Source organism: Gossypium hirsutum, chromosome D03, assembly GCF_007990345.1.
Source record: "Gossypium hirsutum isolate 1008001.06 chromosome D03, Gossypium_hirsutum_v2.1, whole genome shotgun sequence".
NCBI lineage: Eukaryota > Viridiplantae > Streptophyta > Magnoliopsida > Malvales > Malvaceae > Gossypium > Gossypium hirsutum.
In genome coordinates this window covers 41,475,833-41,497,012 of record NC_053439.1, presented here as the reverse complement: position 1 = coordinate 41,497,012, position 21,180 = coordinate 41,475,833, and the positions used below count along the sequence as shown (strand labels likewise).

Below are 21,180 nucleotides of genomic sequence, written 5' to 3'. Positions count from 1 at the left end.
GCCACATCATCAAAATTAAAATATTAAATTTTCTATCTATTTTAGAGTAATTAGACAAAAAGAAAAGAAAAAATTAAATAAAAGGATAAAATAATTTCTTTTTATAAAATTGAAAGGTAAATAATGTTTTTATGCCTTTAAAAATATAAAAATAAGAAAACAAGTTAAAAGCCACGGGTGAAAAAGGGGTGCTACCCCCTTAGTTGGTGACATCCCTTATTTTTATATTATTTATTTATTTATATTAACATAATATTTTTATAGGTAGCGTAGTTTGACACGTTGACAACATTAATTTTTATTGTCAAAATAATCCATTCTTATAAATATTTTTTTCGTAATTAACTTTATATACTAAAACTCTAATTAAATTAATTTCATTTGAGTTTAACTCATAAGACTAAGGGTGGGTTTGGATGGGCGATTGAGTTCGGTGCGGTGCATTTAGTTTATTTTTTGTCTCACGTTACAGTATCGTTACAGTGTCTAATCTTACCGCCACCGCTATTTTTACACTAATTGTAGGTAAATACACCGCCCATCCAAACTCACCTTAAAAATACATTTTACAAAAAAAATTATTACAAATATATTTCTATTTTTTATATAAAAATCAATAAAAAAACAACGCAAGACAATGATTTTTAAGCTTCCATAAAAATATCATTAGATTATTATTAAATAAATTTTTATCTAAGTTATTCTCGCCAACCAGTGAGTGTGGTGGCATGATGTAATAAGATTAGATAAGATGAGGATTTAGTTGACAAAAAAATTCTAAAATTGGATTAGAGGCTCCCAATTCAGCACGTGTGGATAAAGTATCGTGAGAGGGCAGTGAAAAGTCAATGCAGAAACGTGGTGGGCGTACTTTCTTCACTCTCCATTAATAACTCTGACAATTTGTTGAGAATATTTACTCGCCAACTTGAATGTTCCACCTGTCAAATAGTGAAACAGTTAGAAACGTGTTGTTATAAAATGAGCGAGTAGTTTATATTCAATCACACGAGAGTGTATTGTAATTATGGGAACTCAAGTAAAGTCATCAAAGATTTGAATCGTAACAATGACAGCCGTCAGATCTAGACTCTGACGGTGGATCAGAAATTATAATGCTACCCGTTGGATTACACCGACTGAATAAATCAAAGGCTAAGATGAGTTCAATAGCGGCGGGAAAAGAGGCCATTGGGCCTTTAAGTTGAGAGGCGAATAAGACCTTGGCCTATCAACGACTACATTCTCTCTTTCTTTCTCGGTCTCTTTTTGTTATTAACTTTTTTTTCTTTCTGATTTTGCTCGCGCTTCAAGGCCAAGATTTGTCGAGGAGTGAGAGGAAAGGGGGAGTTTCAACTTTCAATTTCTCTCTCTAGGGTTTCTAATCGGGAAAATCCATCCGTGGCTCTGTTGCGAGATCCAGGTTTTGAAATAAGAGAATTCATGTGGAGACAGATTTAGGGTTTGAGCTACATTTCAAATTTTCCATTTCAACCTCGATTCTAAAGACATAAACGAGCTTAGCGTAGATTTTTCAATTTTTTCTCCCGTAAGTATTGATTCGTTCTTATTTTCTTCAATAATTCTTTCTTTAAACAAATCCTCATCATGCTGTGGATTCATACCAATCATTATGTCGGAAATACGACGGAAAAATGACTGAATTTTGTTGTTTTTTTTTTCCTTTGAGCGGCAAGGAAAGGAAAGATAAGTGTTATAGTTTTTCTTGAGGTGCCGTTGATTGGGAACTTAAGAGAAAAAAGTTCATAATTTTGGGTTTTGTTTTTTATACACCGATTGCGATTTCTTTAATTAGGGTTATAATTCAACATTTCATTCTTTGACGAATGTGAAGACCAATATTTGGGATTGGTGTATGAATTCTTTTGGAGGACTAATGAACTTCCCATTTTGGAACTTCTCAAGAAATTAGGATAAGTAGATACACTTAACATTTGTTGCAATTGGAGCTCATAACAAGCGAATAGAGTGTCATTACCCTATCGAATTTTACATTTTGATTCTGGGTTTCAATATGATCAACCATGGGAGATTATAGAACTTAGCGGAGTGGTTGTTATGTGCTGTCATTGGAAGTCAATCTTATGGCACCAGCTATTCCCATAGAGTACACAGGACAGAAGGAATCTGGAAAGTGTTCATTTTCGAGATTGATGGGGAAGTCTAGGAAGCATTCTAAGGGACGGAATTCTTCTAGTTTCAGCCATGATTACAAGCATGCTGTTGAGACTATGGGTGAATCAGAAGGCTTTGGGAGTTCTAGACGGATTTTTACAGAGATGACGGTGTCAGAGGATTCTTGTGCACGGAAAAGGAAATGCATCAGTTTGAATGCCGATGGTTATGATAATTTTGGTGTCCCCATGCAAGTATTGTCTCTGTCTAAGATGTCACTACGGGAAAGAAAGGATCTGGGATTGAGGCTAAAAATGGAGCTTGAACAGGTTCGGGTGCTGCAGAAGAAAGTTGGTTCTTTTGGTACAAGTGTTCTTTTATCACCGTCTACTGATAACAGGAGTTGCAGTGATGGGAAGAAGAGGCCTCCACTAGAGAGTGTGCATCAGTCAGTAGAAGAACTGAGTTTGCAGGGGAAGAAACGACCTTTTGGAGGACTTAATGGAGCCTGCACAAAAAAGAATCCATCTGGATGTTCTGAATCTCTGAAGCCTGCTGTGGCAGTGAGTAATTCAAATGCTCATTTGATGAAGGAATGTGAGGCTTTGCTTAACCGTTTGATGCAACATAATTTTGGTTGGGTTTTTAACAGCCCTGTTGACGTAGTGAAGTTGAACATTCCAGATTATTTTACTGTCATTAAGCACCCCATGGATTTGGGCACTGTGAAGAAGAGGATAACTTCAGGGCACTATTCAAATCCTTTGGACTTTGCTGCAGATGTTCGCCTTACATTTTCTAATGCAATGACATATAACCCACCTGGAAATGATGTCAACTTCATGGCCAAGACACTAAGTAAATATTTTGAAGTAAGATGGAAAGCTATAGAAAAGAAGCTTCCTGTAACGAAAAATGTTGATGCTGTGCCTTCAACAGCAGCTGCACCTATAGAAGGTGAAACGAATAGTAATGTTTTACCTTTGAAAAAGAAAATAATTAACCCAAAAGATGCTATGGTCAAGCCAGAGCCCATCAGACAGATCATGACCGATCAGGAGAAGCATAATTTGAGCACAGAATTAGAGTCTTTGTTGGTAGAATTGCCAGAAAACATTGTTGACTTTCTTAAAGAGCAGAGTTCTTGTGATGGTCAAATGGGTGAGGATGAGATTGAGATCGATATTGATGCTCTAAGTCATGAAACATTGTACAAATTGCGTAAACTTTTGGATGATTATTTGCTGGAGAAGCAGAAAAACCAGGCAAAAGCTGAATCCTGTGAAATGGAGGTATCCTTATGCATCTATCTCATCCTTTGGTGCCTTTCTTTTTCTTTTATCCAAAATGCAACATTGGCACTTATGATATTGCTTTGTCTTTTCCGTTTTTGTAGCTTCTTAATGAGTCAGGGTTTAGCAATTCATCAATGCAGCCATGTAAAGGTAATTTACCAACCTCTGTGCATTTTTGGATTTATTTACAGATAGCAAGGTAGTAGTAAACCAAATCATGGCAGAAACTAATATTTCTTCTCTTTCTTGTTAGGTAATGATCAAGTTGATGAGGTCGTAGATATAGTTGGTAGCAGTTACCCTCCAGTAGCAATAGAGAAGGGGTTAACCCGTAGAAATAGCAGATGCAGTAGTTCCAGTGGATCCAGTGGTGAATCAGGCTCTTCTTCTAGTGGTTTGTACAATTATACTGTAGTGAACTTTTCCTTTATTTATTTATTATGCTTAAGAGATCTTGCTTCGAGCAATTGTTGTGTGTTTGAGCCCGCTGTTTCTGCTTTATTATTGAAGAAAACTTAAAGGAAATATATGTTTTGGATATGGGAAAATATATGTATGGAAAAAATTCTATGTGAAAGTTATCTCTACTAAGAGTTCTGATTTTTGTTGAACTTATTCACAATTTAGTAGATCATAGTTTGTCTAAGTCAAGTTGTTTTCTAGCTTGAGATCATTCTTTGATGCTCTTCATTGTTGTTGAGTGGTTGATAAAATGTTTCCATGTTGTTGTTGTTGTTGTGTTTTTTTTGGTGCTATTCCATGCTTTTGTTTGGTTTCTACTCGATTCTGTGTATTTTTTATATCTATCCTAACGTGTAGAGGACTCAGATTAGACCTTAATCTTTAGGTATTTGGCTTTTGGCTTTTTCCTTTTTGAGGATGACTCCCAAATATATCTCTGTGGAAAATGTTCATTGATGGAATTGAATCTATCAATCCTTTTTCAACAGTTAATTCTGCCCATTTGCAAACATATTCTATCATTGTAACATGCTTACCCATCTCTGCTGGCTGGCTTATTTTATCTCAGCTGTATTTAGATAACTTGATTCCCTTAAATTAGAATAGGGTGAAACTATGGAGATGAGTCCTGAAACTTGGGGATACAAGATGAAAGAAAGAAACGGGAATAGCTTTTGAGAAACGGGAATAGCTTTTGGGTAACAGGCCAGCTTTCTTTATGATAATTTGTTCACCGTGTGGAACTTTTGACTGAAACTCTTGCTATCAATTATGCAATTTGTTATCTTAGGTCTTCATGCGAATAATAATGGTCACCATTTTTCTGATTTTTAGAGGTTCTCTAGTTAGAACCATTTTTGTTAATTTTTTTGCTTGAGATTTGATGCCCGCTGCCTACTTTCTACTTCATGTTAGTGATGCAAGTTAAATTGGGGACCATCTAAAACAAGCTATAAAATCACATGTTATGAGGATTACGTGGGACATGCTTCACAGCAAATGTAAACTTGTGCCGTTTCTTAACATACTGTAATTTTCATTTTGTACTTTTCTTTTTCAGATTCAGATTCTGCTAAGGCTTTTGTTCCATTTAGTTCTACAAAGGTATCTCTTTTTATAATTTGGAAATTCCAAGTGTTTTTGTAAATTGAAAACGAATTTCTTGTCTGCTGTGAGCGTATTTGAGACACAGTGCATCACAATTCTAATATTTATCTTTACCATCCTTATGTGATAGGAAAATTTTGAATCAGGAACAAATATGGAGTCAAAGAACGGAAGTGTTGCTGTTCCTGATGCTGGAAATCGTAAGTTTTCCCATTCTTTTTATACACATGTATGCCTCTGGAAAATCTATTTTGGGTCAATATATAATATGCCTATTCTTTTGTGCTCATACAGAGTCTTTAAATGAGTTGGGTCAAGTTGAGCTAAACTCTCATGATAAGTCTAGTGCTATTGAGGTAGAATGCCACCAAGAGGGTAAGCATAATTATTAGAAAGGCTCTGTACTGTTACAGTTGGGGCATCATCTCACCCATAATGCTGTAATATTATAGAGGAGAGTGCTCCATCTGAGAGGCAAGTCTCCCCCGAAAAGCTCTATCGTGCAGCTTTATTGAGGAACCGTTTTGCTGACACCATATTAAAAGCTCGAGAAAAGGCACTTGAAAAGGTTAGTACAGAAGCTTGATTCAGTTATTCTTACATGCCTGTATGGGGAAGATGGTCAAAGCCCCATTGATTCATTTCTAACGTGATTGAGCACAGGGTGAGAAGGGTGATCCTGAGAAACTGAGGATGGAGAGGGAGGAACTTGAGAGGCGACAGAGAGAAGGTTAAACTTCATATTTTTGTTGAATGCTTCCTGCAAGTGTAGATTCTTTTTCCCCCTGAATATCTGAAGAACTATGATCCTTTTTCCTTTTACCTTATTAGAAAAAGCGCGATTACAAGCAGAGGCTAAGGCTGCTGAAGAGGCTAGGAGAAAAGCCGAAGCAGAAGCTGCTGCTGAAGCCAAAAGGAAGAGGGAGCTGGAGAGAGAAGCTGCACGTCAAGCACTTTTACAGGTAAATTGGATATGTCAGTTTCTCTTTGTAACCAATGTGGTGTGTCCTTGTCTTAATGCCACTGAGAAGTTAATCTGCTTTGCAGATGGAGAAGACGGTGGATATCAATGAGAACAGTCAATTTATACAAGATTTAGAAATGCGGTTCGCAGATGGAGAAGACTGTAGAAGTAATCCCCTTGAACAGCTAGGATTATACATGAAGGAAGATGATGAGGATGAAGAAGATGAACCTCCCCGAAGTGCTCCAGAGCCAGCAAACGATATAGATGAAGGAAATCTCTGGGGAAGAAGTAATCCCCTTGAACAACTAGGATTATACATTAAGGTCGAAGATGACAAGGATGAAGAAGCAGAAGCAGCTCCTCAAACTGCTCAGGAGCCAGTAAATGATGTAGAGGATGGAGAAATTGATTGATGGTTATTCTCCCTTTGCTTGTTTACCATGGGGGTTCTGCAAAATTCTGATGATGGATCATTATATTTCGCTCCCTTTGACACCAAGAGCACAACCATGGGGAGAAATGAAGAACTGCAGAAGCAAACATTATCCTTCAGCTTTGAATGGTCATTTGGCATAATATGGATGGATTTGCCTACTGTTTCGCAGATCTTGTGATTGACTTTGCTTTTGGATTGTGCTTGAGGAAAGTCTTCTTTTTTTTTTTTTTTTCTAGTTTGTTCATCTTCTTCCTTTTGAGGATAATCAAGTAGAAGAATCAACTTCCTGATCATCAGTTGGGATCAGCTGAGAAGTGTACTATAATAGTTGTTTAAAGGTTGTGGCCTTTTTGGTACTAAAGTGGGATTATAAAAATCTTTTTTGTAGATATTAAATTTATTTATCTCATGTTTAGCGCTGACTCTTTTTTCCCCCTTTCTGAATCAACGGATTAGATAGGGTCACAGACTTTAGGCATCCCTTCATTTATGCAATTAGATGCTTTCTTCTCTTGCCAAAAAAAGAAATTATAATTCATGATGGAAAAAAGAATTTTAGATATTAAAATTTGAATTTTAAAAATGGGCATGATGAAAAGTCGATTTGATGTTTATTCTATTTAGTTAAAAATAATTCATAACTTTTTGTTAAAAATGTTGAATAAAATATTAATTTTTTAAATATGTATTTCATGTTTGTTTTTTAATTTTACACTCATATATATTAAATTTATTTTTATAATTTTTTTATATATTTAAATTATTTATTGATGTGACATATAAAACAAATAATGTCAAACCACACGTGTTGCCACACTAACATCATTAAAAAAATTAAATTGATAAAAGATGTAAATATTGATAACTAAATTTATCATTATACCTTAAAAATTACTTGTGATTATATAAATTATATATTTAATATGTATTATATACTAATTTTCTTACCCATTCAACAAATAAATTTGATTGTAACTATCAATTAAAATATATTTAAGATATTTTATAATTTTGCATCTAACCTATATTATGCATTAGTTTTTTAAAATCATTATAATATATATATATGGTATATACAATTTTCTAGATAAAATATGAAATTTTTTTTATAGATTTATAAAATTTTTATTTATGAAATATATTTATAATAAAAATTTAAAAAAATTTGAAAAGCATTTTCTAAATTTCTTTTAATTTTTTAAGAAAGCTGTTTTAAAATTAACTTTACGTTTTGTAGAAATATACGTTATTGAAAAAAGATATAGGACACTTAATAAATGAGAATGAGATATATAGGTTCCTTTACACATGAAAATTATTACACATCTATTAAAAATAAATAAAATATATAATACATAATTCAAAAATAAAAAATTATAATATATACATTATATAAAATATAAAAATTCAAATATATATCAATCAAAAAATTATTAAATTAAAAAAATTATAATATATAGAACAAAAAATTATAAACACATGAATATATAAATTCAAAAAATAAAAAATAAAAAATTTTAAAATTTTATTAAATTAAAATAATTCCAATTTTATTATACATCAATTATATAAAATAAAAAATTATAAAATAAAAATAATTCAAAAATGAAAATTTTATTTTTTTTACAATATATATTAAACCGGTCAACGATCAGCACTCTCGTCATCTACCAATGGCCACATCATTGATGACATAGAAAAAAGTGCATCACATGGCGCATTCTCATCTATTGGGTTTATCATCTATTTCTTTAACCTTATCAAATTTTTTGAACCAAAAACTATGTGGAGGAATAATATATGTATTAAAATGGGTCAAAAAAATTTAAATACTAAAGTAGAAAATTTTATATAATTTAAGAACCAAATCGTAATTTAAGCCTCCTAGAAATAATATGCCAAAATACATATTCACAGTGGAAATAATAAAGGTGCCCTGGAACATACAAACTACAAACTTTTTAATCTCAGAGGTAGAGATTTGTTGGTACAATCTGTGAGATTGGAAAACTTAAAAAGGGAAAAGAGGTTGGCGCTGCAATTTCTTCGGCGAGGTATAACATTAATATATTGTGACCATATTCAACTTGTATATGTTTTATCATATCATGTAACTTAAACGACTGTTAATTCAATCCACATTGCTATGTTTGTAACATCCTCTAGATTAGAGATCTGGGGGGATTATAGATAATTTAGATTTGTATAAACAAAATCATACCACATAAAAACAGATATTGGGCATTTAACTCGGTTTCTCACCTCCCAACATTCTTAGTGGATCAGAAAAAATATATTTATATATGGCCTGCTGATTCTCTAACTTGTTTAATGCATTGGAAACCACTCGACATTAATCTTTTACATAGATCATGGTCCTGAATTAATGTACGGTAATGCAAAAAAAGAAAAAGTTGTAAATGTTAACACAAATAAACCATTAAATGTCAGGTTCCTTGTTCAGCCAATCTCAATACTAAGGTGTGTTTTGAAGTAGTATATCGAGCAACGCTATTTTATTATAAAATCACAACAATCAATTGGCCAAAGTTAAACTAAAGGCAAGTAACAACGCTAATAAAAATTATCAGGTGAACCTACTATTATTGTCTTGGTACTGCTACATATCATACCGATGTGTTCCAGGATTATATATCATCTAATTTTTATTCTCAATAAAATATTATTATATTGACATGCAAATTTTTTTTTTAAAATTTTGAGATAATGGAAGTTAATTTAAAACATCAACATCTCATACCATACCAACCATATGGCCGGTACACCAGTTCAAACTGGTATTGGCCAAAACACAAACCGAACCACACCGGAGCAGCAAAACCACACGGACATTTTGACTGAAATAAAACTTAAATTTACATATTGGTTTAGAATGGGAATGATATGTATCAGCTAGTACGATCAGTACCAGTATAGTACTGACTACCATGAGGCCAATCCCTTTTAAAATATTTCACAGATTATAGGAAAACCAGTATTTTCTCAACATAATGATGCTGTAAATCCTATTTTGTAGCTTTTCTACTGCAGAATATGGGTACGGAAAGAAACTTTAAAAGATATGTTTGTGTCAAACGCTCGAACTAGAATCTGAATAGCATAGGGTAAAAATGGTGAACTCCTATAAAACGGGAACTTGTAAACAACTTTGCTAAGAAGCCTCTCAGCCTAGTAAAAACAGTTCTGAAACAGCCTATTTTCATAGTTCTTTGGAACTGTTTAATGTGACTAAATACTTCATAGGTCAATGACGCGTGACAACTTCTGGATCCGGTTTAGTAAGAAGTCACCTTGTTTAATGGTGGCTTGGTAAAGAGCATTCTTCGCATCAGGGCGGTTAGTTTCGAGAACACCAGCAACCTTGTCAATCTTGCAATGAAGCTTCCCTGCTGCAATGAAACGGGATAGCTCCCTGGGATCATGGAAGATAAAACACAATTACGTCAGGGTAGGAAAAAAAATACAGCCAAACTCAACCAGTTTTAACAGCAATGCTAAAAGTAGGGAAAAGGGTATTTGTCAATGAACCATAATCCCTAACCTAAAGAGAGATCACTGGCTTTAATTACTCACATATCAACGAACTCCACTGTCACTCCAAAAGCCTTTGCCATGGCTTCAATCGTAACACTTTTGTAGGATTCCAGAAATTGAGAGTAAACAACAGTTCTGACTTCCCTCATGTAAAACCGGAAATGAGGATGCAAATATCGGTCCAGTTTTATCTGCTCCGTCAGGCCAGCTAATATATAATTCAAACAAATTGAATGAATAGAACAGTGAAAAAAAATAGCTTTTATCAAACATGAGATAATAAAATGTTAATGGCAGTAGAATTTAGACCAATACATACCGAAGGCTAAGAAGAATGATTTGTACTGGCAATCATATAGAGAGTTTAAAAATTCCGAAAGATGTGGAATTTTTCCAATCACAGTCAGGATTTCAGGAGCATCAGCCACCTACAAGATTTAGAGATTAAGAGACTGGCCCAGGTAAAAGATAATACAGGTCATAGGATCAGAATGCTGAGGCAAACTCCAAAATACCTTTTGTTTCAGGGAAACTCTATCCAATGATATGATGCTAGTAAGCACGGTGTAAAATATGAATGTGTCATAAGGGAAAAGTTCATAAGTTGTGAAGGTTGAAATAGAATCCAAAAATAGATTGGCAGCTTTCTTAAAATTTCGAGTGGACATGCAATACAAGCCTTCATACACCTTTAAACGGTTCTTCCTCTCCCAGTCACCCCCTCCTTCAAACAAGCTGGCATCAAAATAGTAGCAGAGTAAGTAAAAGGCATACATCAGAAGTTATGCAAAAGCCAGAAGTAATAGAAACTGTTGATACATATTGTTATATACTTTTTTGCTTTATCAATGCTCTTGGAAATAAGATCAAAATCCATATAGAACAAGCCAATTTGCAAAGTATAGAAAACCAAGTCCATCTTTTGGCCAACAGCAACTGTCTTGCTTTCTGTCACCTTCAGTTGCTCCAATGCTTTCTCCTAGATTGAGAGGGCACACAAGTCAAGATGAGAAATACAGCACTCAAACATGAATAGATGAGCTGACATCAGCTTCAAGAGTAATAAACTACAATTATAAATACCTTTTCACCTATCCGAATGTAATATAAGGATTTTGTTAAATGTGCTTCTCGAACTTCACTTTCACCTAAGTTTTCTTCAGCATCAGCAATCCTACAATGCCAAAAGGCAGACATGAGTTAAAACATAATTCAATAAGAAAAGAGTAATTACTCTCATATGTTAAGATTGTTTCTTTCCTTTGTTAAAGAGGCAGACTGGTGGTTGAAAGATATTGCGACATAGTTTAGATGCGAGAGTTTTAGAAGAAAATTAATGCCATTCCATCATTCTTATATTAAAGCATTCATCATTGACAAAAAATTATTCCCTCTTTAATTGATAACATCATTTAGTTCTAAATCCTAATAATATTACCATGCAAACTCTCAAGCAATTGAATGAGTTATGATCTTGACTGGGCGTACATTCTTATATAGATAGAAAAATGCTATCAATTCCCCTCTAACTATTTTGTGAATGCTGTGGAGAAAGAGATTGACTGTCAGGCAACTGACAAGGAGTTATTATCTTGGAAGTGTACATTCTTGTATAGATAGAAAAACAAAATGCTACAGATTCAAATCCATCTAAATATTTTTTGTATATAGTGTTAAAAGTAAATAATGCTATAGAATTTGTTGATCTATTGTTTTATAAAACCAGCATTGTAATTGGGTTGGTACTGCCTTGGGGCTTTTAGTGTGTGTATTTAATTCACCAAAAATAGGAACATTAGCAATGATTACTTCATCCCACTTCGTTTTTATTACAGACCCCGAGAGTTGAGATAATTCAGCTACTACAATGAATTATACCAACTTTGGTCTTGGCGGTAAAAGAAGAACATTCAACTCATTATCTATCTAGCTCAGCTGTATTTGATTAACAGTAGTTCATGGGCATACCTCTTGTAAATGTTACAACTCCAAACAGGTAACCATAATAAAGCAACTCTCATAATAACAGCTGCTAATAAAAAAATGACCAAGAAAAGTTGCAAGGCATAAAGATATCAAAGCAACAAAAAGGAATTTAAAATTCAAACACTCAAAACACTCGATTAAAGTTTCAATTCTTGAAACCCCTTAGTGGTTCATAATCTGTCTGTTTCTCCAAAAACTCAATCCACTAAAAGTTCCCAATCACCAAGCAAATGATACAGTCAATACACGTTAGGCTAAAAGTTCCACATTATATTCTCATCAATTGAGAATTAAACAAACCCTAACCAACAATGTGAACCAAAAACCTTAAATATATACTTCCCATCAACAATTAAGGCCAGAAAACCTAAATCTACGGTAAAGTAACTTTTTATTAACTAGCAACCACACAGGAAACGAAAATTAAAGGGGGCAAAAAGAAATACTCACTTCTCGTCAAGCTTCTTAATCTCCTCCTCATTCTTGGCACGCATCGATTCCAAAAGGCTCTGATCCAGCTCCAACACTTTATCAGTAACGAGGGTTTCATAATATGAAGTCATATCTAAAACCACCACAACAACGAAAAAAAAAAAGCAACGCATATCGTGTAAAATTAGAACCGAAATAATTAACTCGCAAGGAGAAGAGTTGAATCTGGGAAGTTACCATTGGATTGGACCGAGTTGAGGACCTCATCGCTGAGGCGGACCTTCTCGATGTCAGAGACGTCTGGATGCTTGAGGAGGAAGACGTTGTGAGCAAGGATGAGTTGCTGTGACTGCTGAGTTCCATCTTGTGTGTCCATGGCTGAGTCGATGTAGTGAACACTGAGTTGGAGCGAAAGGAGCCCTGCTTCTCTTTTGAGATAGCTCGGGAACTGAGAAATAGGAAAATAAATCTGGTTTGGGATACAAAAATTTTGGCTCACATCCGAGTCCGGCCCGCCCATTTTTTAAATGAACACTAAAAATTTATTTTAAAAATAAAAAATATATTTTAAAATTTTAAAAATAAAAAATTCTTTTTTTGCCCAAACTTATATTTCGAGCCTATATTTTTATTCGAATCCTGCCATATTTTAGATGGGCCGTTGGGCTGGGTCGGGCCACCCGGCCCATGATCACCTCTACTTCCTACTTCCTAGCCCAACCAATTTTTTTTATTACTAGATACTTAACTATGTTTTTTTTATTCAATTATTTTTTTTATTTATTTTTATCACTGAGCTATTTTTATTTTTTAGTGATAAAAAAAGATAATTAAATAATTGAATCACTATTTTGTAAATTTTTAATACGAGATAACCAGTAAAAAAACTATATTCGGGTCACCTCTAGACCTGTCCATGGGCCGGGCGGCCCGGCCCGGCCCAATGGCCCGTCCAAAATATGGGAGGGTTCGGGTAAAAATATAGGCCCGAAATATGGGCTTGGGCAAAAAATAGGCTCGTTTAAAAAATGGGCCGGGCTCTGGCTCAACTTTTTTGGCCCGAGCCCGGCCCGAATATAATAAATATTTATTTTTATTTTTATTTTTTATTTTTTAATTTTTAATTTTTAAATACTTTAAAAATATTTTTTTTATTTTTTATTTTTTATTTTTAAAATATTTTTTGTGTTTATTAAAAATCGGGCCGGGCCAGACTCGAGCTTATTATTTTTTTCCCGGGCTGGGCCCGGTCCTAAAAGGTGGGTCAAAATTTTTCTAGGCCCAGCCCGGCCCGACCCATGAACAGGTCTAGTCACCTCTACTTTACTTTTTTTTTTCTAAAGCTCATAGTAACAAAATTAGGCAAAAGACAAAGGAGTGTAAAAGGTATAACCAATTGAGCATTTATGGAAAAAAAAAACTCAATTACCCCTTTTGTTAACAGCATTAATGTAGCTGACGAAGCTCCCACATGACATGTTATGTGGGCAAATTGTTGCCCTTACATACTAGCATATATTTAAAGATAAAAAATCTTAAAAATTTGAATATTGTAAAATTAATTATTAAAAATAGTAAATGATTATAAAAATATTAAAAATTATAACATACTAAAAAATTATAAAATTTATTGTTTTTACATGTCTAAAATAAATTTCAGCAATCATTTATTTCGATTCATTTTGAATATAAATTTTAAATATTATAAAAATATTTAAAAATAATCAAACATAAATAACTATTAAAAATATAAAATATGTCGAATAAAATTTAAAATTTAATCTTAATATTTTTATTATTTAAAGATTTGAATTTTTTTTTTTGTAAAAAATGGACATTAATACATTTATACAATCATATTTAAAAGTAAATTGTTATAAACTTAGTTCACGTACATTATTAAAAGCAAATTGTTAATAACTTTTTAAGTATAAAAATTAACATTTTAAAAATTTCATCAAAATATAAATACACCACATACAATTTATAAATTTATGAGGGCACCATATTTTCAGAAAATTAGCTTCTATGAGTTTGTATCTGAAACTCATAATTAATAAACAACAAATTAAATTTTTAACTGTTAGATTTAGGGCTATGATTTTAATACTTTTTATGTGCTACTTTTTAATTATTGTCATTTTCCTTTTCTAAAATTTTTAGATTTTTAATAATTATTTATAATCTTTTTTACCATTTTTATTATTTATTTCTAATTTTTAAAATATTTTTATATTGAGAATTTATGACCAAAATAAACCTAAACATGTAAAAACAGTAATCTTTATAACTTTTAGAACTTTTATAAACTTTTTTATTTTTTTATTTAATAATCGTCTTGATAATTGTTATTTCCTTATTGAACATGTTTGTTATTGAACATATTTTTTTTAGCTCTAGTTTTTCAAATATTTTGATATAACAAAAAGTATATTAAAAATTCTCTACTTAAATTTGTAAAAAAAATTATAAGTCCTTAAAATTATTTTCAAAGTGTTTGATAAAATAACCTTTTAAAAAGCCTTAATTTAACTTATTAACAAGTTTTTAAAGTTTGAAGAACTTCTACTGATACTTAGGTGGACAAATGTAACGCCCCCACGCCCGAGACCATCGCCGGAGTCGAGTATGAGGTGTTACTAAGCTTAGTTTAACATTTTTAGAACTTTGGATTATTGTTAGCATAAGCTTAATCGAGCTACCGGGATCTCAAAAACGTAAAAATCATTAAAAACGGGGCTTGGAATCACTTACTATGGAGCTTGGAAGCTTGAAACAAACCCTAGCTATGGAGAACCCTTGAAATTTCGGCCTAATGAAGAAGATGGACAAAAATTGGCTTTTAATTTTGTTTTTAATTCATTTTAATAACTAAATGACCAAAATACCCTTACTACTAAACTTTCCAAAAATTCCTTCCATGTCCTAATTTTGTCCATGAACTTAAAATTGGTCAAATTGCTATTTAAGACCTCCTCATTAATATTCCAAAACAATTTCATACTAAAAACTTCTAGAATGCAAGTTTTGCAACTTATTCGATTTAGTCCCTACTTTCAATTTAAGCACTTTAGGCATAGAATTTCATCACGAAATTTTCACACAATCATGCAATCATATCATAAACCTCAAAATAATTATAAAATAATTATTTCTATCTCAGATTTGTGGTCACGAAACCACTATTCTGATTAGGCCCTAATTCGGGATATTACAACAAATATCGGTAGAACTCAAGATGGAAATACCTTGAAAAGGCTACAGAATTCTACCAGTAGAACTAGGAGTTCTACCGATACAAGTCCACTTCTACCGATACAACGAAGTTTCAGACTGCATTTAATGCTAGTTTTTTTATGGCTGCAACGACTCTATTTTGTTTCTAACGGCTATAAACATCCACAAGGTTGTTAGAAGACTTAAATACAAGGTCAAGAGTCCTTATTAATATATAGAAACAAGTGCCTATATTCCAAAAACTCAAATTTTCAATCTTTTACTAAATATTTCTTGTACACACTTATGGGTTAAGTCTTTTATCATTCTTTCAAGTGTTATAACTTTGTGTGAGAGTACTTAATTGTTGATTATCTACCTTTTAGAGGTATCATCTTATTCATCATTATTTTCTCTCATTTGTGAGGTGTTACTTAAGGTTTTCTAATCTTGGAAAGTGGTTCTATCTTACTTTTGAAAAAATATGATTTTGTAAGGTTAAACTAAAAAGATAAGTTCTTTACTTTTATCACTTAGAAGCCGTACAAGATGAAAGTCTCATGCACAGTTTTGAATGAGAGAAAGAAGTGAGGAATCCTCTTTTCGACTCTGACTTTCCCACTCTAGTCAATGATTTTCTTTCGGTTACTTCGAAAGTAGCTGCTTCGGCTTCAGCCACTCGAATTTTCGATATTCCTTTTTATTTCTTATCAAACAAATGACATCTTCTTTTGGAAATCCTAGCTATTCTTAGCATGATATTAGGGAATCTCATTGCTATTACTCAAACAAGCATGAAACGTATGCAAGGTTCAAATCTAGTGGATTTGGGAAATCCTTAATTGAGGAAAGCTAAGGTAGTGGAAGTAGGCAATTGTGACCGAACCACTATAAATACTTAAGCCGTTTTATTTTTGTCATTTCCCATAAACATTTTAATACACCAATTCACCCCTCTCTTGGTGTATTTCGATCTCAATAATTGGTATCAAAGCTAGAATTCTAGAAACGATTTTACCACCAAGAGAGAAGATCCTCAAGATATCCAAGACGGAAGCCACAAGTCAAGAAATTTGCATCATGGCATTAGAACAAAATTCCACCATATTGGGAGAAGGGCATTTCACTATGAGGTCTCCTTTATTCAATGACACCAACTACTCATATTGGAGAACAAGAATGAAACTATTCATCCAAACTAACGACTATGAAGTTTGGAAGATAATTACAAATGGGTCATACCTTCCAATTAAGAGGGTCGAAGATGTTATTGTCCCAAAGGAATAGAGTGAATGGAATGATAATGATATCAAGAAGGTGCAATTAAATGCAAAAGCTATGCATACTCTATTTTGTGCTATTGGTCCAAATGAGTATAATAGAGTCTTCTTGTGTGACAATGCAAAAGAAATATGAGACAAGATTGTAGTCACCCAAGAAGGGACAAGTGGAGTTAAAGGTACGTTTGAATAAGTTGAGGGCAAACTACTGTATTAACCCTAAAGAATTTAAGGGTTAATTTTGGTCAACAATGTAAAAACAATGGATGGCTTGCCCATCTTTCGGGCCAAACCTTTGCTCAATTTATTTCTGGGCTAATCCATTAGGCCCTTGAGGCAATTGCTTTCCAGTCCTTAGACTTTTTCTGCTCTTCAATTTCGTTGATGCGTTAAAATCATCGTAACACATTTCACTTTATTTCATGTTAATTTATCTACTTTCAATTGCTTTTGCTCATTGATTTGACTGGGTTAGGTTTTAATAAGCTTTATTTCCTTTTATTGATTTGATATTTCCTTTTGCAAGACAGAAGTCTGATAGTTTTTAAGTTTTTTCATTGTTGTTTTTTCTGGTTTCTTTGTTTGGGCCATTGTTTTGGGCCGTCTGCTTTTAGTTTATTTATTAATAAAACCCCAGTCTTTGCTTCAAAAAAAAATTTATTCGATTTATACTTTCATATAAATATCACGATTTTAATGATTGATTTCAGAGTACACGATTTTCATTTTTTTTAAAAATAATTTTCTAAAGTCTCTTGATGCTGCAGATTAGTCAAAAAAATTTTTTTTATAAAAATTTAATTGTATTTCTAAATATTTTTTTAAAAGTTTTCAAGGTGCCATGGATTGAAATATAAATGTTATTTTGTTCTCAAATGATTTTCTAAGTCTTCAGTGAATTAAATATTTTTCAAAAAGTATAAATTTCATTTCTTTCTAAAAGATTTTCTCAAAGATTTTCGGTGCAAAATATAATATTCTTTTGAATTTGAAATTTTCCAAAAAAGAAAACCATGTGATCATTATTGATTAAAATAGATTTTGATAAAGTTTATTAATAAATTCAAGGGATAAATATCATATTTACATACAAACTTTAGTCCAATGTATAATTTGATATATGAACTTTGATTTTATGTAATTATATACGTGAAACTTGAATTACGGTTCATATGTATACATGAAATTTTGATTTTGATTCAACTATACATATTTTTAAAAAAAATGAATACATACATTTATTTTTATATTAGATTAATATAATTGTTTGTGCATGCAATATATCAACGTAAAATGGTGTTAATTCGATAATGTTGTCAATAACTTGTGAAAATTGGATCAAATCAAAATTTTATATAAAAAGTTGCATAAAATCAAATCAAAATTTAAGTATGACATTACACATTGGATCAAAATTCATATATAATTATAATATTTATCCCTAAATTTAATCTAAAATTCAAACCTAACTAACCCTAGAACTCCAGTTTTAGTGAAGAGGAAAAAATAATCCAGTGTTGTGAAAAAGAAAGGTCTATAAAGGAAGTTTATTAATAAATTCACTAAAAAAATTTCCCCATTTATGTTGCCAAGCTATTTTATTTTAAACAATTCAGATTTTCAATCTTTTAACCTAACGGTTCTTGTTCCTTTGAGCTCATGGGAAGCTTTTTATTATTTTTTTGATAGTTTCTCCTTGTTTTAGAAAAGTAAAATTTTGGTTAAAATTTAAATGTTTAGTGTTTTTTTTAAATGTGTTTTTGAGAAATAAAATGTTCATTTTAAATATGATGTTATGAAGTAAAAATATACATTTAAATAATGTTCAAATTTGTTAATATTATGATATCTTATAAAAAAACAATTTATTTTAACTCATTATTAATATTTGATTTATTAAATATAAATTTTAAATATTTTTAAGTAATTAATATTAATTATTTGTAAATTTTAATTTGAATGTATAAATTATATTTTTAATATTGAAATATAACAAATACAAATTTATATATATTGTTATATATTTGAAATTTCAATAGGAAAAAAAATTATATACTCGCTAATACTTAGATTAGAGATGATAGTGGTATTGGATAGTTCGCCTTACTTGTGGGTAAGGCGAAGAGCTGCTACGTGTGGTGGTCGGAGAATAAGGGTCGTTAGATGTTAGATGTAGTAGGATATGTACATGGAGAGAGAGAGAGAGAGTCGAGGTCCCCTTTCATGGACGAGCTGTGAGGTTATGTATCATTAGCCCTGATCTCGAGGTATCATGGGTTATTTTTTTATTGGTGGGTTTAAAGCAAGTTGGTCAAGGGGTCTATCACCCTAAACTTAGGTAGGGTGGCGATTGAATATGTTGTCAATCACTTCAAATGAGATGTGGTTTATTGGTGCCAAAGGTGACGGTTAAAATATGCAGGACCCACATGATGTTGTGGTTGATGAGTGGTTGCAAGGACTTATCCTCAAGAACCTTTCAGAGGAGTAGCTCCTAGTTTCATGAGGCTGGACCTTTCATCTCACGATCCATGCGGCCTTAGGCGATCCGTTCGTCCAAACTCGCCTAAGTCAGCCTTTACTTAAGTGAGGATTCTTTAAGAACTCCTCTAAGGCACCAAATTGAAGAGCGAAAGCGATTTATGCCAAAAGAAGAACAACAAAAAGAGCGCACTCAAAGTGTTTGAGTAAATGCTCTCAATTCTCTTATTCACAAAGAATAATGAAACAATGAATGGAGTGAGTACAAATGAGGGGAAGGCTCTCTATTTATAGTTGAGCTCCCCCAAAACCGATAGTCAAGATACATTTACATCGACAGACGAGATTAGCCATATCCCTTTATTTTAGGGATTTAAAAGATATGTCATATCAAATCTAATCTAATCTTTACAAGATATGATTCTCTCAATCTTCTAAGATTAGTTACCAAATTAGTCTAAGTTGACATATCTTCATTATTGGGCCAACCAAAGCTTCAATTTGACAGGTTTCTCCAACAGCTCTTTGAATCGGGCCAATTTTCGTGGGCTAAATGATCCCCATCTAAACAATAGACCTCCATTGGATGCATTTGGCATGATGGTCACGGGCTTTGAACTGTGGCACGTGACATTCTCCCCCACCTATTCTCGCAACGTCCTCGTTGCGACTTCTGAATGGCACTGTCTTGATTCGCTTCGGTCTCGTCTTGACGCCTTAACTTTTCCTTTCCTTCGGGAGTTTTGCTTCGGCTTACGTTGCTTCTTAACTCGAATCTTCCTACTCGTTTGTACATCTCGATGACAAGAAGATATGTCACTCTTTTGCCCACATTTTAACTTGACTCGAATAGAATCCTCTTGATTCATAACACTTGGCTTCGCTTTGCCCACAGTCTCTTGGACTATTTGCTTAAGAACTTCGAAAGGGGCCCTACATTCTTGCCAAGTCAACAAGTTAGAATGCAACACACTATCAAAGTGTTCGGAATGTACCTTTGCATTTACTCTGGTCAACTGTCCCATATGCATCACTTCTTTTCTTTGAAGTCTGATGCACCACCCACCTCTCCCATAGGTGGAAGCCTTGTCGATGAATCGACCAACTCTGACGCTTCACTCAATTCGAGCCTCATTAGTCTCAGCTTCACTATTTTCATCGTAACATTTCCCTTTAAGTTCGATGGCAAAATCACCTCTTCCTTAGGTGGAAGCCCCTCCAATGACTCACCAAGCTCAAACGTTGCCTTTCCTTTGACTCCGACTTGCTTTGGACAGTTCCGCAACTCATGCGGACCATAGCACAAGAAGCACTTTACTCGCTTCTTTTTGTTCCTCTTTGCCCTCTTGGCTTCGGCTTTTCTCTTGCTCGAACCAAGCTTCTTGGGCTCCTTGTATGATCCATCATTCCCACTGATGACAGACTTTCTCGGACACTTCTGCAACCTATATGGACCATAACAAAAGAAGTACTCCATTGGCTTCTTCTTACTTTTGGCCTCCTTGGCTTCGACACCCCTTGCACTCGAACCAAGTATCAAGGCCTTACCCACCAACTTTTCCTTAAGCGCGAATTTTTTTGGACATTTCTTCAACATGTGTGAACCGTCGCAGAGAAAGCATTTCAGCTTGTCCCTTTTCCTCTTGGGTTTCTTCTTCTCAACTCGTGGTTTCCCATTACCACTATCGTCGCCATTGCCATTGCCATCAACAATATCTTCATTGTGATCCATTTCACATACGCTCATTTCCTCGAACTTGAAAGACCCAAGCTTGTCTTTCCCTAGACCAAGCTTGACCACGGGCTCAACTACCGTCATGGCTTCTG

At 33.2% G+C, this 21,180-nt stretch overlaps 2 protein-coding genes across 2 annotated transcripts; one reads left to right on the top strand and one right to left on the bottom strand.

The window, feature by feature from the left end:
* Positions 1–1,197: 1,197 nt before the first annotated feature.
* LOC107949706 (transcription factor GTE10) lies at positions 1,198–6,803 on the top strand. Its single transcript, XM_016884444.2, has 10 exons — positions 1,198–3,428; positions 3,533–3,581; positions 3,685–3,825; positions 4,954–4,997; positions 5,131–5,200; positions 5,295–5,375; positions 5,453–5,568; positions 5,664–5,730; positions 5,832–5,962; positions 6,048–6,803. Exons 1-10 carry the CDS (start codon positions 2,106–2,108, stop codon positions 6,378–6,380), a joined length of 2,355 nt encoding a protein of 784 aa, XP_016739933.2. The 5' UTR covers positions 1,198–2,105; the 3' UTR covers positions 6,381–6,803.
* A 2,432-nt stretch (positions 6,804–9,235) lies between these two features.
* On the bottom strand, positions 9,236–12,911 carry LOC107949707 (26S proteasome non-ATPase regulatory subunit 6 homolog). Its single transcript, XM_016884446.2, has 8 exons — positions 12,614–12,911; positions 12,395–12,509; positions 11,042–11,132; positions 10,792–10,937; positions 10,474–10,693; positions 10,278–10,386; positions 9,998–10,166; positions 9,236–9,836 (listed from the first exon to the last, which is right to left on the bottom strand). The coding sequence occupies exons 1-8, from the start codon at positions 12,894–12,896 to the stop codon at positions 9,662–9,664; spliced, it is 1,308 nt and encodes a 435-aa protein (XP_016739935.2). The 5' UTR covers positions 12,897–12,911; the 3' UTR covers positions 9,236–9,661.
* Between the last annotated feature and the right edge of the window lie 8,269 nt (positions 12,912–21,180).

Bases quoted from the DNA above. Each gene is read 5' to 3' on its own strand.
- LOC107949706 (XM_016884444.2), top strand. From the start codon at position 2,106: ATGGCACCAGCTATTCCCATAGAGTACACAGGACAGAAGGAATCTGGA. The intron at 3,429-3,532 runs GTATCCTTATGC...CCGTTTTTGTAG, and splicing joins CTGAATCCTGTGAAATGGAG to CTTCTTAATGAGTCAGGGTT. The intron at 5,569-5,663 runs GTTAGTACAGAA...GATTGAGCACAG, and splicing joins GAGAAAAGGCACTTGAAAAG to GGTGAGAAGGGTGATCCTGA.
- LOC107949707 (XM_016884446.2), bottom strand. From the start codon at position 12,896: ATGGGCGGGCCGGACTCGGATGTGAGCCAAAATTTTTGTATCCCAAAC. The intron at 10,694-10,791 runs GTATATAACAAT...TTTTGATGCCAG, and splicing joins AGCATTGATAAAGCAAAAAA to CTTGTTTGAAGGAGGGGGTG. The intron at 10,167-10,277 runs GTATGTATTGGT...ATTATATATTAG, and splicing joins ATCATTCTTCTTAGCCTTCG to CTGGCCTGACGGAGCAGATA.